The sequence below is a fragment of the Schistocerca nitens genome, chromosome 6 (assembly GCF_023898315.1).
Source record: "Schistocerca nitens isolate TAMUIC-IGC-003100 chromosome 6, iqSchNite1.1, whole genome shotgun sequence".
Classification (NCBI taxonomy): Eukaryota; Metazoa; Arthropoda; class Insecta; order Orthoptera; family Acrididae; genus Schistocerca; species Schistocerca nitens.
The window spans coordinates 195991563-196011040 of record NC_064619.1 but is presented as its reverse complement, the minus strand read 5'-3'; the positions used below and the strand labels follow the sequence as shown (position 1 = coordinate 196011040).

The 19478-nt window shown below is 44.5% G+C and overlaps 1 protein-coding gene across 1 annotated transcript in view; it reads right to left on the bottom strand.

Moving 5' to 3' along the window:
- The window catches only part of LOC126263280 (semaphorin-1A), a 361326-nt gene that overhangs the window by 29358 nt on the left and 312490 nt on the right, over positions 1–19478 (bottom strand). The window contains exon 5 of the mRNA XM_049960366.1: positions 8810–8917. Coding sequence (XP_049816323.1) covers positions 8810–8917 — 108 coding nt within the window. The remainder of the gene's footprint in view (positions 1–8809; positions 8918–19478) is intronic.

The window sequence follows — 19478 nt, the reverse complement described above, 5'->3', positions numbered from 1 at the left end:
TTTGCAACACCCCAGATTGGAACAGCAATGATAACTCCAAATTTTAAATCCGATCAGGTGTTATTCTATCAGAGGAAGTACATAAGCAATTCAGTAACTAGTAAACTTTTTTGAAATCATTTTAGTGTAAAATATGGTATTAATAATTTTAATAAAAATACTGTAGAGCATATTTAAGCACTTTCAAAATATTCGAAATGTTAATTATCGTGTGAGTATATTATCTCATCGTGAGGCTAATCTCTGACAAAATTGGATGTATCTATTTCTTTTGCTTTAGTCAAAATTTTCTTCTCGTCCTTAACACTCAAAAAAATCCTGACGACTGTACTGGTAACTATGAGCTGCAACTTAGGCATTTCGCCATAAGTGTTGCTACTGATGCGTGCTAACCAAGGATGTATCTCCTTTCGTCTTTCTAGATGAAAACATAGCCGTTTAACTTGGGTTAGGAAGTGAAAAAGTCAATATTACTTCGATTTTAATCGTATCCGTACAACAAACGTCGACTGTCGATCGTTGACGATTGACCATTGACGTCAACAGTCTACGTGTAATTGCCGTTGATTCTGACCTACAGTTCGTATTGGCTCGTTTAAATAAAATATCATTCACTGATATCACAACTTTTCAGACCAAGGTTGCTACATAGACTTCAAGGTACTATTTGGTAATACACAGATTGTATTATTTAAGGTACATAGACAGCTGACTTACGCTACAATTTAAATAACGCAAATTCAGACTTAAATAGGCTGTCTAATGATAAATGAGTTTTGTGATGCAACTTGCAGTAATACCGACAAACGCGTTACAAGATAAATTCAACTTCAATACATTGACCAGCGGCATATTGTGACACCGATGTAGTTTCCGTAACTGAGTTGTACGAAAACGATAAATTAACGGAAAAATAGTCCGCAGCTCGTGGTCGTACGGTAGCTTTCTCGCTTCCCACGCCCGGGTTCCCGGGTCAGGGATTTTTTCTGCCTCGTGATGATTGGGTGTTGTGTGATGTCATTAGGTTAGTTAGTTTTAAGTAGTTCTAAGTTCTAGGGGACTGATGACCACAGCAGTTAAGTCCCATAGTGCTCAGAGTCATTTGATTTGAACATTATGTAATGAAACTATGCAAAATATGTCAGCTTACTAATTTGTATCTTCCCAAAATTTGCAATGATTCTAAGTGCAAATGCGGCTGAACTAAGTTGTTTTAGGAGTTCCAAAAGGTGCTGTTAACCATCGTACGAGAAATGTCTTTACTATATAACTGGCAAGCCTATTCAACGCACAGATTGAATAACGTCGGGGATAAGCTACAACCCGGTCTCAGAAAGATTTGCGATTGTTGCCTTATGGAATCGGAAAATTGTTTCTTCAACATTGACAAATTCAACTAATTAACGAGAAAAATAATTTTCGATATTATTTGGCACTTAGAAACGACACGACATAAAGATAAAATTATAAGGTATATACACTCCTGGAAATGGAAAAAAGAACACATCGACACCGGTGTGTCAGACCCACCATACTTGCTCCGGACACTGCGAGAGGGCTGTACATGCAATGATCACACGCACGGCACAGCGGACACACCAGGAACCGCGGTGTTGGCCGTCGAATGGCGCTAGCTGCGCAGCATTTGTGCACCGCCGCCGTCAGTGTCAGCCAGTTTGCCGTGGCATACGGAGCTCCATCGCAGTCTTTAACACTGGTAGCATGCCGCGACAGCGTGGACGTGAACCGTATGTGCAGTCGACGGACTTTGAGCGAGGGCGTATAGTGGGCATGCGGGAGGCCGGGTGGACGTACCGCCGAATTGCTCAACATGTGGGGCGTGAGGTCTCCACAGTACATCGATGTTGTCGCCAGTGGTCGGCGGAAGGTGCACGTGCCCGTCGACCTGGGACCGGACCGCAGCGACGCACGGATGCACGCCAAGACCGTAGGATCCTACGCAGTGCCGTAGGGGACCGCACCGCCACTTCCCAGCAAATTAGGGACACTGTTGCTCCTGGGGTATCGGCGAGGACCATTCGCAACCGTCTCCATGAAGCTGGGCTACGGTCCCGCACACCGTTAGGCCGTCTTCCGCTCACGCCCCAACATCGTGCAGCCCGCCTCCAGTGGTGTCGCGACAGGCGTGAATGGAGGGACGAATGGAGACGTGTCGTCTTCAGCGATGAGAGTCGCTTCTGCCTTGGTGCCAATGATGGTCGTATGCGTGTTTGGCGCCGTGCAGGTGAGCGCCACAATCAGGACTGCATACGACCGAGGCACACAGGGCCAACACCCGGCATCATGGTGTGGGGAGCGATCTCCTACACTGGCCGTACACCACTGGTGATCGTCGAGGGGACACTGAATAGTGCACGGTACATCCAAACCGTCATCGAACCCATCGTTCTACCATTCCTAGACCGGCAAGGGAACTTGCTGTTCCAACAGGACAATGCACGTCCGCATGTATCCCGTGCCACCCAACGTGCTCTAAAAGGTGTAAGTCAACTACCCTGGCCAGCAAGATCTCCGGATCTGTCCCCCATTGAGCATGTTTGGGACTGGATGAAGCGTCGTCTCACGCGGTCTGCACGTCCAGCACGAACGCTGGTCCAACTGAGGCGCCAGGTGGAAATGGCATGGCAAGCCGTTCCACAGGACTACATCCAGCATCTCTACGATCGTCTCCATGGGAGAATAGCAGCCTGCATTGCTGCGAAAGGTGGATATACACTGTACTAGTGCCGACATTGTGCATGCTCTGTTGCCTGTGTCTATGTGCCTGTGGTTCTGTCAGTGTGATCATGTGATGTATCTGACCCCAGGAATGTGTCAATAAAGTTTCCCCTTCCTGGGACAATGAATTCACGGTGTTCTTATTTCAATTTCCAGGAGTGTATACTAAGATGGTATCCGTTCTTTCGGACATGTCCGAAAGAACGGATACCATCGGACATGTCCGAAAGAACGTATACCATCTTAGTATATATATAGTTAAGGCTCACCAGCCACTAGACCATCTTCTTCTTCTGTGCGAATGCACAAACAGTGCCCGAACTCTCTTCGGAATCGGCAACGCGCCGCGAATAATGAGTATAACGGGCGGGGGCACTACGAATGTAGTGCGGGACAATACGTTGAGAATGTGGGTTTCGCGGGAGGCGTGCCAGAGATAAATCCCTGCAGTCGCGCTATCCTCTGTGTCCTCGGTGGCTCAGATGGATAGAGCGTCTGCCATGTAAGCAGGAGATCCCGGGTTCGAGTCCCGATCGGGGCACACAATTTCATCTGTTTAGCCGGCACCGTAGCTCAGCGTGATCGGTCAGAGGGTAACGTGTACTCTGTAATAAAAAAAAAAAAAACTGAGTTAACAGATCAACAACGAACTTAAATGGATGTCTTACGACGTCCGCTCCGAGTAGATACAACGAACTAAAGCGAAAAAAAAAGATGGATAGAGCGTCTGCCATGTAAGCAGGAGATCCCGGGTTCGAGTCCCGGTCGGGGCACACATTTTCATCTGTCCCCGTTGACGTATGTCAACGCCTGTAAGCAGCTAAGGGTGTTCATTTCATTGTAAAATTATAAGGTACTGTTCACAATCATCTAAATATTGCTTGATGTGTTTAATACATATTTTCTCGAGGAAATAAATATAGACACTTTCAAATTTATGGACGGCGCTTTACCTTACCATTGTGGTGTTGAGAATTTGACAGTCGACTTTTGTCGTGGGCATACATTATGAATTTTGCTTTGGGCATTAATAAACAGTATTATTGTGACTTATTCCTACAAACTATTACTCTATTTCGATTTTTTTTTTTGTAGTAACGATGGCGCCTCATAACCTTACTTCCACCGTTCAGGTGCGAAACCACAGAAGAAAGCTTTTACAATAAAAGCAACTTTGGCTTCGACGTATACACGAAAACGACCATATGAGGCGCAGTGTAGGAATAAAACTTCAGGGGTAATATATTCAGGTGCCACGTGCCGGCAGAGACAAGAAATTCGGTCATGAAGAAGGGCCTTTAAGGAGTCACGCGGGTGAGTGTCGTTTGGCAAGGCACCGCGTTGAGCGCGTGGCGCTGGGGTTCGTCCTCCACTGAGCAGCTGTCTGCAGGGTGGAATTGATCACCGCCCTGTGCCACGTGGTGCATGGCGCTCTGCCAATTACCGCCACATCTCGGGTTCATAAGCGCGCGAGGGTGGCCTGGAAGCCCGCCAAGGGCGGGTGTCTCTTCACAGCACGTTCCGCTTTGATACTGCGGCTCTCGCGTTACCAACCAGAGGGACAGTCTTCCAATTCAAAACTTCCTCCATTATGGCCGTTTCCATAGTCCGCGTTCATCACTACCCGTAAGTGTCAGCGTACTTTCTTAGGTCTCTTTAGCGAATCTATGCAAGGTGGCAGGGGTAAAATGCAGGGAGCGAAAGGCTATTTACAATTTGTACAGAAACCAGATGGCAGTTATAAGAGTCGAGGGACATGAAAGGGAAGCAGTGGTTGGGAAGGGAGTGAGACAGGGTTGTAGCCTCTCCTCGATGTTATTCAATCTGTATATTGAGCAAGCAGTAAAGGAAACGAAAGAAAAATTCGGAGTAGGTATTTAAATCCATGGAGAAGAAATAAAAACTTTGAGGTTCGCCGAGGACATTGTAATTCTGTCAGAGACAGCAAAGGACTTGGAAGAGCAGTTGAACGGAATGGACAGTGTCTTGAAAGGAGGGTATAAGATGAACATCAACAAAAGCAAAACGAGGATAATGGAATGCAGTCGAATTAAGTCGGGTGATGCTGAGGGAATTAGATTAGGAAATGAGACACTTAAAGTAGTAAAGGAGTTTTGCTATTTGGGGTGCAAAGTAACTGATGATGGTCGAAGTAGAGAAGATATATAATGTAGACTGGCAATGGCAAGGAAAGCGTTTCTGAAGAAGAGAAATTTGTTAACATCGAGTATAGATTTAAGTGTCAGGAAGTCGTTTCTGAAAGTATTTGTATGGAGTGTAGCCATGTATGGAAGTGAAACATGGACGGTAAATAGTTTAGACAAGAAGAGAATAGAAGCTTTCGAAATGTGGTGCTACAGAAGAATGCTGAAGATTAGATGGGTAGATCACATAACTAATGAGGAAGTATTGAACAGAATTGGGGAGAAGAGGAGTTTGTGGCACAACTTGACAAGAAGAAGGGACCGGTTGGTAGGACATGTTCTGAGGTATCAAGGGATCGCAAATTTAGCATTGGAGGGCAGCGTGGAGGGTAAAAATCGTAGAGGGAGACTAAGAGATGAATACACTAAGCAGATTCAGAAGGATGTAGGTTCCAGTAAGTACTGGGAGATGAAGAAACTTGCACAGGATAGAGTAGCATGGAGAGCTGCATCAAGCCAGTCTCAGGACTGAAGACCACGACAACAATATGCACAATTGAACCGCGCGAGGTTGTACTGGATGTAAACAATATATCATTTCATCCGTAATATTATTTCAGTCGTAACATCGAAAGGAAATGTAAATGAAGCTGAGGGACACAGACAGTGGTAGCTTATGACCAACGCTTACTAGAAACTCTCCGTTTACAGTGAAAAATTGCAAATCCCAATACGTACCATGAAGGATGTTCAGTAGGTTACCGCGAACTTTCGTCCTAGAAAGATATGCCGATTCTTTCTGCGGTCCAGGATGTCTATGGACAATTTCGTGTGGCCAGGAACCGCCTGTAGCCCTTCCCCCAGCACTCCCAAGAAGGAAAGTAATCACTGGTGGAATATACGACTACCGTAGTTATCAGGTTAGAGTTTCGTACTTTTTCGTAATATTCAGGAAAATTGCGCTACGCACTAAGAACGGCCGTGTACCACCATCTTTCACACGGAAACAAAGAATAATCAGCGTCTGCAGTATTGATCCTGCTGGGTATAAAAGAGGAGAAGATGAAGAAGGCGAAAAAAAGCAGAAGCAGGAGGAGGAGGAAGATGAGCGCGATAATTACATTCCTTCTTTCTTTGCATAGTGGTGAGAGTCCCATACATAGCAAAATCTTAGAAACTCAAAATATAAGATTAAGTTGTCGACATGCTTCCTGTCTCGCGGTCAAACGGTAGTCTACGAAAAAGTGTCAGTATTTTCCAACAGAATACAACAGTGGAGATAAAAGCAAAGAATCACCCACAAATTTATCGTAATGCCAGTGTCATTCATATTAATTGGCACTGGGCGGGATATCGGCGAGTGTTGCACCACGATCTGGTGAGATGTAAGTAATTATTGTGTGAGGATGTGAAATTTGTTCTTTTCTTTACAGAAGAACGTATATACAGGTCAAAAATACAGACAGAAGATTTTATACAAAAAATACAAAGTAAGTTATTTCAGTGGTTTACGAATTCACATGTCGCGCTTGAACAGTCACCTAGAATAAATTTATGTTTTATTAACATTGTTAATATGTTTTCTCTAGTGTGATACATTCTGTCTTTAGGGTCCACATGTTTATAAACTCAAATGTATCTACGAGAAATTTCCAAATTTCTCGAGGATATGGAACTATACTAAGTCTGTAATTGTTGTATCCTAGAAGTTGTTGCAATAGGTTTAGGAAACGAATGAAGTGGCATAAATTTCCGTATAATGGTTAGCTAGCTATTGAGGATTTTTAAAATGCGCTTGCGTTTCCTCGGAGCCACAATCAGAAATTTTAATTAATAGGGATTTATGAAACTTCATTTCGCGCCAACGCTCGTTATTGATGTAACTGGCAGTAATCGCAACACTGATACAATATTTTGTTTGGTGTGTTTCCGGTTGACACTTGCCCGAGTTGTGTAAGCTTGCGAAACGTCCACTGGAGGAAGCGTTTAGCCGTTAACTCTTCGGGGAGCTTGGAGGGTAAGCACTCAAGCTGTGAACTTGGAGGTCGCTGAGATCTGTCAGCACGCTCTCCTTCCCCGGCAACTTCCTGTCACGTGTAATCTTTGAAGTCCCGGCCAGCGGACAGACTTGCAAGCAGCTGCAGCCGACGGCACGGGCATTTCCAGAACGTGCGACAGCTAATGCACGGCTCCGTGCAATATTCACAGGATCTTGAATAAATAACGCTATTTACGCTTTCATTATACTGTACAAACAACTACTTATTAACTGCCCCAGTATATTTACATTATATATTATTAAAATGCATATCTGCCTCTCGGGAGAATTGTAGAAGAGTTTTTGAATTTACTTCACGACGTACTTTGCAGATTATTACGATATTTAATATTAATGACCCCGCAGGAAGTTTAATTTCCTAAAGCCCTCTCCTGGTGTGCCGTTCCTTTCTTTCGCTGGTGAACCTGTCGTATGTAATTGAAACTTTGTCCTAGGTTTCCGCCCACGCCGAAGCAGCCGTTCCTCTAGAGCGAGTTCTTTTCCTTTTATAATTTAATCTCTATTTCCTGAAGAAGGGACTAAGCTTTTAAACTAAATGCAAACTTAGAGAGTACTGTGATTATTTCGATCAGTGAATGCGTATTGATAGCAGAAATATTTACTGATTCAAGCATTTTCGACATTGTAGTGTGATATACATTGTGTAGTTACAAATGGAACCATTATGTTATTTATTTTTCGTCGTAATATAGACAACTGCTTTTACTGTACGCTATATCTTTGCTGCACGAGGAATGTTCGAGAATGCTTTATGATTGTCTTCCGCCGCTTATAACCACAATGGACTCTGCAGGTGACGAATGGGAACCAGTTTACGATTACTAGCCAAGTGGGCAGTTCTGTTCTAAATGTGGGGTTGGAAAGTCTGATGAAGGGCTCTCAAGTACTCCATACGTAAAGTTATATTAATGTTTTCTAAGAAATGTAGGATTAGAAGCTGGTAATGGATAAATATTTAAAACTGATTAACTTCAAACAGCATTGTTGGCTGCCAATAATATGAGCACGGAACTTTTATTTAAATCCAGTATCAAGATGAACCGTTATAATTTCAATTGTTTCTTCGATTCAATAATAACTAATCTGATATTAAACTTATAGGGTTTCGTTTAAATAGTCTACATTTATTTCCAACCCATACACCCTAACACGGAATTCTGCATTTGAGTGCATTGCTTATTACGTAGAGAAGGGACCAAAATCAATCCAACTGCTTAGCAGCTGTTGAGCTTGCTATTGCTGTGCTCTCACTGTCCCTAATAATAGTCCGTACTGGCCACAGTATCACAGTGCCCGTATTAGTACTGTTCGGAATTCGATTACGAAACTGTAGTATAAATATTAGCTGATTCAATTTTTCCACCATTTTTCCGCAGTGTTGATAAAATGTACTTATTCTGCTATCAATATTTTACAGTCCACCACTTCGATGATGGAAATGTTTCTTGATCCATCCACTGTTTGTAAAATGGCAAATATGCGTGGAAAGTCTCCATGTAGCAGAGGTGACATCATAAGTAAAATGTATAGAGGTAAAGTATCCCTCACTAACAGCGAAGGTTTTCATACTGTAACATACAGTTTCCAACACGAAACATAGTACATCTTAATGTATGCAATCTTTAAGAAGTAGAACTAAAAATAATGATGAGAGAAGCGGTAAAATAATCCTGTAGTCGCGGGAGGCAGGAATAGAACATTTAAACAAAAATATCGTGTGGGACACGTGGTGATTTTGGGGGGAAACTTCAGTAATTACCGAAAATGAAGAAATTTGTGATAATAAATTAGAATAACGCTGACTATTTCATAGACTGGTGAAAAGGAGTTCACTTTGCAATGTGTCCCTTAGTACTCAGTTACTTACCTTGAGGGCGTAGTGCCGACATAGTGGCTTATAGGCGTTCGTACCGCAGATGAGTACGCGGTCGTCGTCAATTTTCGCCAGGACTCGGATGTAGTTCTGGCAGTCGTCCTGAAACACAAAAATTCGTTAAATTAGTTGAGCGAAAAGAATAAAGGCGGCAGAACACCGAATAAGACCAACTTAATACAATATAAATAGAAGGCGGATATTTCATGAAGTGAAAAATATTTCCGGGAGACATGGTCTTCAGTATATGCAACGGCTTGGAACAACTAAACATACTAATACCTAAAACTTGTAAACAGTTTCTTGAGGTGACTGCCGGCCGTTGTGGCCGAACGGTTCTAGGCGCTACACTCTGGAACCGCACTGCTGCTACGGTCGCAGGTTCGAATCCTGCCCCTGGCATGGATGTGTGTGATGTCCTTAGGTTAGTGAGGTTTAAGTAGTTCTAAGTTCTAGGGGACTGATGACCTCAGATGTTAAGTCCCATAGTGCTCAGAGCCATTTGAACCTTGAGGTGAGTATGTCTATATTTATGATCAGAAATGATTCTTATGAAAGAGATTTATGAGTGCCGTGTTAACAATGCTAAAGGCTTTCTTAAAACTTTTCCCCTGTTACTAACTTTATTTACATTTCTACATCTAAAACAATGATGTGATATAGGGGCTAGGGCTTTCTTTCTTTGTGTAGGACGACGGTTCAATCCCGCGTCCGGCCATCCTGATTTAGGTTTTCCGTGATTTCCCTAAATCACTCCAGGCAAATGCCGGGATGGTTCCTCTAAAAGGGCACGGCCGACTTCCTTCCCCGTCCTTCCCTAATCCGATGAGACCGATGACCACGCTGTCTGGTCTCCTTCTCCAAAACCAACCAACCAACCATCTTTGTGTAGGTTCCATTATGACTGCTGTAGTGTAGTTGTTGCAATGCTCAAGAATAACGTAACGCTCTCAAATCAGAAGAAAGTCAAGGCGGTCCCCTGCTCTCATGATAACAGATAATCGTGAGGAGGAAATTTCAGGCAGGGTGCGCAAAGATGACGTCCAGTGACGTAAGTAGTAAATCGCGGAATGATGAGTTCAAGATTGCGGGTTCTGTCATGGAATTACCGAGGAATGGCTGGCCTTTATCTTAGGAAGTGACCCACTCTGTCGTGCATCACGCGAATGAAAGATTCTAAAAGCATTCTGTGCCTGATAAATTAAACGAACGTTTCTTACCACATTTAGAGTAAAAACTTTATATTCAGAACAAAAGTGGTAAAACAGGTAGGATTACAACGTAAAAACAACCGTGATGGCAGAAGTGAAACCACTGGAAGAACAGAAGGTAAACTTGATGAAAAGATGAACTGCTACTGAAGGGAAAGAGAACAGAAGATAAGAAAGAACAGAAATATTCACATGTATTACTAAGGAAAATGTTGAAAAACATATATGCAATCAAAGCAGCACTTCTCATACGCCGTGTATCTTATAGCAGCACTAGTACAGACGCTGTATTTTCTGTTTCGTGTTCAATACTTCTTTGTTTATAGGTTTCAGTTTTCGTTTGGAGAATTTTTTTCTGTGACTACCTGCGTGCAGTGTGCAGTATGAATGTACTGTGCAATGTTCTCTCCCTCCACCACCCCCCTCCCCTCCACTTACACGTTTGATTTTTAATATTTCATACATAAAATGGGCAAAATTTAAAAATTTAATACGCTGGCATAATCTACTCACTAAGAGTTGTAGTCTTGTGTTAAAGAGTCAGCACAGAAAGTCAATTATTACAGTTAGAAACTGTATACGTGTCTTGACGCAGCATAACACCCGACGCGCATAATTACACCACAAATACTAAGACATAGTTGAGAATGAAAGCATTCGGCAACTTCCAACAAACTTTGCACACAGTTTCAAACCGTTACGGAACTTTTTTTCTCGCTAACAGCCCCTTCACATAATAATGTATGGAAATGAATTATCGCTTTCTACATTTTCGCTGTTCATGGAATAAAACTGCAGCATTACGCATAACACTGTAATCTATTACTTCTTTACTACTAACTCCATTCGCAACACATTTTGCAAACAATATTCACATGTACCACTGAATGTACTTCCAAACTCATATGACAGTTCGGGAGATGTGTCATTTTATACTTTGGAGTACGATTCTTTAAAGACTCAGAACGGGTGCGCGGGAGGGTGGTGGCAGGGGGAGGGGACAGGTCAGCTACTAACTGGGCAAAGATCGTTTAAGAGTTCGCTTCGCAATATTATTTTAAACGTTGTACACAAGTGGGACGAATGTACATGTCTCTTCTTCATCCGTAGATAGTGAAAATGCATGAAGGAACTCACACACATAGACTTGTGGTAGTCTAGTATTTATTAGACGAACGCTTTACACTGATCGCCAAGTCCCGTCCGCTGGCGGTCGGTTCGAAACCTGACATATTTGGCTTCCTGGCATTATAGGGTGATTATCGCTCGAACGCTCCTGATGAAATCTGCTATGTTTCCGTTTGATTTCTGCAGTGATTTACATAGCGTGCTCACTTATGCAGCTCAAAAGTTACATTCACCGCGTGATTAACACGGATATTGTCGGGAAGTTCTCCTGTTTACTACCCATCCGCTAGCTGTAAAAGCCTTCTGTGCCGTGGCGAAGTCTAGCGCCGGCCACAGTGGTAACATCATTGTTTACCGCTTTGTGTGTCCAGCATCAGTAACAATTCACCACGCCATCAGGCTAAGTCATACATTCATTTATTATTGTATTTTCTATGCTATAAAAAAAATGGTTCAAATGGCTCTGAGCACTATGGGACTTAACAGCTGTGGTCATCAGTCCCCTAGAACTTAGAACCACTTAAACCTAACTAACCTAAGGACTTCACATACATCCATGCCCGAGACAGGATTCGAACCTGCGACCGTAGCAGTCGCGCGGTTCCACACTGAGCGCCTAGAACCGCTCGGCCACCTCGGCCGGCTTTCTATGCTATAATACTTCACATACGCATCGTTGTAATTTATCCTTTATTCCAGCTACTGATACCCTGTTCCCTTTTGTTCTTTCTCCTACATGTCCTATTATTAACGAAAAAGTGATTTTTTTTATTCTTAATATGTTTTATTATGCTCGGTTTCAGAGTATTAAACTAAATGAAAGGATTCCCATCGCCGACTAGTTGTCAACTTTCTACTTACACTCCACATGGCTACTCTGTAAATCACACTTAATTGCCTGGCAGAGGTCTCATCGAATCATCTTCACACTAAATTTCTATTATTCCACTCTCGAACAGTGCGCGGAAAAAAACGTACACCTATATTTTCCCGCGCGAGTACTAATTTCCCTTATTTTATTATGATGATCGTTTCTTCCTATGTAGGTCGGCGTCAACAAAATATTTTCGTGTTCGGAGGAGAAAGCTGGTGATTTAAATTTCGTGAGAAGACACCACCGCAACGTTAAACGCCTTTGTTTTACTGATGTCCACTCCACATACTGTATCATGTCCGTGATAATCACTCCCCTGTTTTGTCGATAATACAAAACGTATTGCCCTTCTTTGAACTTTCTCGATGTACTTCTTAACCTCATCTGATACGGATCCCACACCACGCAGTAGTGCTCCAACAGAAGACAGACAAACTTAGGTAGGCAGTCTCTTTAGCAGATCTGTTATATCTTCTAAGTATTCTGCCAATAAAACACAGTCTCTGGTTCGCCTTCCCCACAGCATTTTCTGTGTGTTCTTTCCAGTTTCGGTTGTTCTTAATTGTAATTCCTAGGTAATTAATTGAATTTACGACTTTTAGATTTGTTTGATTTATCGTGTAATTGTAGGTTAACGGTTTCATTTTAGCACTCATATAGATGACCTCACACTTTTCATTATTTATGCCAATTTTCGCATCTTACAGATATCTAAATCATTTTGCAGTTGATTTTGATCTTCTGATGACTGTAGTAGACGATAAACGACTGCATCCTCTACAAACAACCTAAGACCGCTGCTCAGATTGTCTCCTAAAGTAATTATATATATCAGGAACATCAGAGGGCCTATAACGCTATCTTGGGGAACGCCAGAAATCACTTCTGTTTGGGGGACTGATGACCTTCGCTGTTTAGTCCCCCTTCAAACATCCCAACAACCACCACCACCACTTCTGTTTTACTTGATTACCTTCCGTCAGTTACTACGAACTGCGACTCTCTGACAGGAAATCACGAATCCAGCCCCATTACTGAAACGATATTCCACAAGCACGCAATTTCATGTGTTGCTCGCAGTACCTTAAAACATTTGGCTAACAAACCTAAAATTTTTAAAAAAAGCGACATTCCGTTTGTAGAGACGGAGACTGACGTGTTGTAAAGTGTTATTTTTTTACTTTTGACTCAAATTCTTTTTTATGATACGATGATCACGGGTTTCGGCCTTTAGAGGCCATCTTCAGATGCTGTGGGCGGCGTCGGATGAACAACTATACGTGCAGTGCATGCTGGCTCCGACTACCACCAACAGTGCCGACCCCGTAGAATAAATGGGCAAAAGGCGATGGAGGAGAACAGGAGAAATTCTTTTGGATCAATGAAGGTACATCAAGTCATGTTTTCCTATATACGCCACTATTCTAGCATCGTTTTAATTTTCATGTCTACTTTGCTGCCGCAAAAACCATCTGTAGTTTCCCTTTATGTATAATGCTTAACTGGAATTAGTTTATACAATTGGCATATAAAAACTAGTCTGGAACAGACGTTTTATGTCTGAATTTCGGCGTTAGCTTTCAGATTACAGACTGTGAATAAATTCGATGTACGCAGTGGATGAAATTAAAAGATTTAACAAATCACGAAACATCCGTAGCAAAATCCAGACGAAAAATTCTTTTAAAATTACCTTTGCACAAGAATTTGTATACAGGGAGAATATCCGGAATATCAAGGGACAGTGGCAGCAGCTGTGAGCCAGTTTGACTCAGGAGAGGATAGACCGGGTTTAACACACCCTTTATAGCGACTCAGTGCGTGCATCCAGATCAGAGTGGATGCCAAGTCGTACTGACAAGGGGGCTCATAGTGCCACGTTCTTTGTAATTTTGACTCGATAATGTAATCGCTGAAATAACATCACATACCCTCTCTACTGGTAAAGTTTCATTTCGTTCCCTCCTCCCATTCTGGATGCTTCACTTTTTCTTTTCTTCAGGGAATCTACATGCTAGCCGACGGCCTTGCTGTAATGGCAGCACCGATTCTCTTCAAATCACTGAAGGTAAGCGATGTCGGGCTAGGGTCGCATTTGGACGGGTGACCGTCTGGGTCTGGCAAGCGCTGTTTGCAAGCGGGGAGCACTCAGCTCTCTTGAGTCAAATTGAGAAGCAACTTGATTGAGAGGTAGCTGCTCCGGTCACAAGAACTGACAACGGCCAGAAAGCGGTGTGCTCACCACATGCCCCTCCATATCTGCACCGTTGAGGATGACAAGGCGGTCGGTCGGTACCATTGGCCTTTCGAGGGCTGTTGGTGCAGGGAGAGAGATAGATAGATAGATAGAGAGAGAGAGAGAGAGAGAGAGAGAGAGAGAGAGAGAGAGAGAACATGCTGCTTGCCAACTATATTCCTGGCTTTGTACGGTTTAGTTTAACTTCTTATGGACTTGGAATCGTTGAAGAGTTTTCAGTTTTCACTAGCTCCAGGTCGGTGGTTATTATGCACCTCATAGAGCATTCAGTGTACAAAAGTTGGCCAAAACACGGAAACGCCCAGAGAAATGCGTGCTTGGACATACCGGGTGTTCAGAAAGTAACTATACTGTCCCATGATGTAGTGTGCTAAGTGATATGACTGTCAATTATTAATACGGCATTTTCCCTTGGTTAACATATTTGAACTATATTTGACCAGGTATTTGTATTTGTGCGCAGGTCCGGTTTGATTGAAGACCAATGTCTTGTGTGACATCATTGTGAACCAGGGCTTCATGCTGACGATTGAACAAGGAGTGTTTCTTGTGGAGCATGTGTTCCGCAATGGAGACAAGTTTACCTCAGCGGTATAAGTTGCATTTGCAGCAAAGGTCCCAGGAGTGAATATGCCTAACCGCAATGCTGTAAGGAACCTCATCACAAAGTTTCGAATAACCGGAAGCGTTCATACAGCTCCAAAATCAGGCAGGCCATTCACATCCACATCCACATCTGACGAGAAGGTGGCGGAGGTGCTAGACATGATGTTGCAAAGTCCAAAGAAATCGGTTAGACGACTAGCTCTGCAGGCCCACGTGTCAAATCCGTTCACAAGATCCTCCAGGCCTCACTGTCCATTATATCCGTACAAAATGTGCATGAACTAAGAGACACCGATCGCACGGCGCGTGTGAACTTTTGCAACTGGTTTCTGTCCTTCCTGCAGGACAATGGTAAGGGAATTCTTGACACAACTTTTTTCACGGATGAGGCATGGTTTCACCTCTCCGGTTGCATGAATAGCCAGAATAGTTGTGTATGGACAACGGAGAATTCGCATGAATTTAAGGTGTCCCTACTGTATGATCAAAAAGTTGGTGTTTGGTGCGCCGTGACTAGTAAACGCATCATTGGGCCGATCTTCTTTCAGGACACCACAAACTCAGAACGGTACTGCACCTGCATTCTGGAGCCCTTCCTAGGTGAACTGAATGAGGACGAAGTTGAGAAAGCCTGGTCCCAAAAGGATCGGGTCACTCCACATACCGCCCACAAGGCGATGAACTTTTTAAAGGACATCTTCGATGACTGAATCATCTTTCGAGGGCTCTGGCCTTCGCGTTCACCCGACTTGGCTCCATCGGGTTACTTTCCATGGAGTACGTTGAAGGGAAAGGCCTATGAAGGAAATCCGCACACCATACAATAACTCCAAGCTGCACTGACACCTCGTATTCGGAACATCACTCCCGATGTTCTGCACAACTTCTTTAAGAACATGCAGAAACGTGTGCAACTGCGTCTTCAAGTTCAAGGGGATCACTTCCAGCATCTGTTATAACTTCCATGACGTAAACATGGCAAGTTATGAACTGCATAGTTACTTACTGAACACCCTGTAGATGCAGATGCTAGCCGAGCCTGTAGCTGGCGGCAACTGCGTAATGTCCTCAATACATTGCAAGTCTCAGTCGTGGTCATTTGGAGAAGGATGGCAGGAGGAATCAGCAGTGGACTGTTTAAGGAAAATTATTATCACCAGGCTAAAGCGATTTATAGAAACCGCGGAAATTTTCCGGCAGGGATCCGAACCCCACTCCTCTCGAATACGACACCCCGTCCCTCAAACACAGCACCGTCGCGATTGTCGGGTGTTTGTTGAACACTCTTCCCGATCATTTGTGCTGCGCGCGTTCCGCCGGTCTAAACAGAACCGTGTGTGCTAGGGCCTTTGTTGCGCAGGGCTCAGTGGTACCGTGAAGCGGAGCACATGTCGTCGTGGAAGTGAAGGAAGTGACTCCTGCGTTCGGCCGCCGGTCATCCGAAACGCGTGGTACCGGGCAAGACACGCGCCCCGCTCACCAACCGCGTGGGATCGAAAACATTCAGCGGCTCGGCACGGCAGGCTGCCTCATAAATATGTATCCAATTTATCAATATTCATGTTCCCTTGAAAACAAAGTATCAGCACACTCGGTTGGCTGCCCTGCAACTGTGAACAGCCGCGGAAACACGCTACTAAATATGGAGGACTAGCGGCCGAGCGCAGCACGCGCCACGGAGGGCATCACACACCGCCTGCACCAGACGATATGTGACAGGATATAGCACGGTGCCTGCTAAAAGGCGGGGAGCGAAGGGATCACCGGTACAAGTTGCACGTCCTGACGTGTATCCCACGTGTAACGCGGTTAAAAATCTATCGTGAACGGCGCTGTTCGTTATTTGGGAGTTGTGTGCTTAGATATTACCAGAACTAATTTTTTGTCAGATATGTGTCGGCGGTTTATTCGGGTTTTCAGAGTTTTCCCCTCGCTCCCCATCAGTGGCTATTATTCACTTCACAGAACTGTCATTGTACAGAGGCCGGGCAAAAATGTGGAAACACAGCGAGAAATGCATGCTTAGACATTAATGCAAATGTTAGCGCAGCCTGCGGGTGGCGCTGTTGTATTTGAGCACGAACTGCACCTGTTCAGTGTCCTCAGTACGTTGCAAGAGTCCGGCGTGGTTAAAACAAAGTGTAGTTGCGAGGGCATTAGGGGGACCTAAGTGAATTATAACGTGGGCAAATTGTTGGCGCTCAGATGGTGGGTGCTTTCGTTACCAACGGAGCCAAAGTGTTCACTGTTTAAAGAGGCACAGTATCCAAGATTCATACCGCATACACGGTGTAAGTAGGCTGTTTAGGTTTTTATGTTGGTAACGTCATGTAGTGCTCTGTATGAAAATCACTGACAGTGCTGTGTGTAGTCTGTGGCTGGTTGGCATTGTTGGAGGTAGAGATGGGTCGAACTCGTTCATTCCCGTGAACTACTTCATTCATTTCACTCTTTGCCGTGAAGCGTTCAAATGAAGTAGTTCATTCATGAAGTACGGAAGCCTGGCGAAGTTGCCCAGTTCGCCGCTCAGCCGCGGTACGCTGGCATCGCCTTGCTCGTACAATAAAGCTTCGTAATACTTCATAAGTTTACCAACAGATGGCCGAACTACGCAGTAACGTGCACGGAACGTTTTACACACTTACAGCGTCTGAGTTTGGTCGAAGGGGTCAAAGGAAAGATAAACAGAGAAGCCTGTCACATATAACGAAGGTATTACGTTTAATGAAGCTCGACATTTTCTCACGAAGCGCCCAAAAGTGTCTTTATCTGCCAAGTGAAACCTTATTTGTTGTATTCATGGACTGAAAACTACAAAATAGAATGAGTATGTTTACCACTGTCAGAAAGTCTATATACCTACGTTAAGTAATTATTCAGAAGTTTTCCTGTAGATTTTATTTTTGTTGAGAGTAATAACCCTCAAAATTCAAAACGTAAACTGTCACCAGTAGTCATTGGTACTATTTCAGGTAAAATCCCTCTTTATTTTATTCGGAAAGCAGTTTTTGTGTTTACCCACGCTTGTACAATGGCTAGCAACTCGCGATCGCGTAAACGTAGTGAAATTTGGGGTTTCTTCGCCGATTTAGGTGATGGGAAAGCAAAGTGCAACTGTTGTTCTAAGAGTATTTCGCCGCGCGATTCGTCGACAGGCAGTAGAGGGAGGACTGAAGTGAAGGGAGAATGAGTGACGTAGCGCCGATGTAATGGGAGAGGGAGAGGGGAAGAGAGTGAGTGAACTAGAAAAAAGTGTGGAGTGTGCTATCTGTGAAGAGTTTGAAGTACCAGTTCATTGAAATTGAGTGGTTAGTTCACACTTCACTGGAGTGAAGCGTTCATTTGAACAACTCATTCACGAGCTCCCCATTACTAGTTGGAGGTGAGCCGCTAGCAGTGGTGGATGTGGGGAGACAGATAGCAGAATTTTGAGAGCGGACGATCTGGACGTGTGTCCATCAGAAAGAGTAAATTTGTAATATTGGATATCATGAACTGATATATATACACTCCTGGAAATTGAAATAAGAACACCGTGAATTCATTGTCCCAGGAAGGGGAAACTTTATTGACACATTCCTGGGGTCAGATACATCACATGATCACACTGACAGAACCACAGGCACATAGACACAGGCAACAGAGCATGCACAATGTCGGCACTAGTACAGTGTATATCCACCTTTCGCAGCAATGCAGGCTGCTGTTCTCCCATGAAGACGATCGTACAGATGCTGGATGTAGTCCTGTGGAACGGCTTGCCATGCCATTTCCACCTGGCGCCTCAGTTGGACCAGCGTTCGTGCTGGACGTGCAGACCGCGTGAGACGACGCTTCATCCAGTCCCAAACATGCTCAATGGGGGACAGATCCGGAGATCTTGCTGGCCAGGGTAGTTGACTTACACCTTCTAGAGCACGTTGGGTGGCACGGGATACATGCGGACGTGCATTGTCCTGTTGGAACAGCAAGTTCACTTGCCGGTCTAGGAATGGTAGAACGATGGGTTCGATGACGGTTTGGATGTACCGTGCACTATTCAGTGTCCCCTCGACGATCACCAGTGGTGTACGGCCAATGTAGGAGATCGCTCCCCACACCATGATGCCGGGTGTTGGCCCTGTGTGCCTCGGTCGTATGCAGTCCTGATTGTGGCGCTCACCTGCACGGCGCCAAACACGCATACGACCATCATTGGCACCAAGGCAGAAGCGACTCTCATCGCTGAAGACGACACGTCTCCATTCGTCCCTCCATTCACGCCTGTCGCGACACCACTGGAGGCGGGCTGCACGATGTTGGGGCGTGAGCGGAAGACGGCCTAACGGTGTGCGGGACCGCAGCCCAGCTTCATGGAGACGGTTGCGAATGGTCCTCGCCGATACCCCAGGAGCAACAGTGTCCCTAATTTGCTGGGAAGTGGCGGTGCGGTCCCCTACGGCACTGCGTAGGATCCTACAGTCTTGGCGTGCATCCGTGCGTCGCTGCGGTCCGGTCCCAGGTCGACGGGCACGTGCACCTTCCGCCGACCACTGGCGACAACATCGATGTACTGTGGAGACCTCACGCCCCACGTGTTGAGCAATT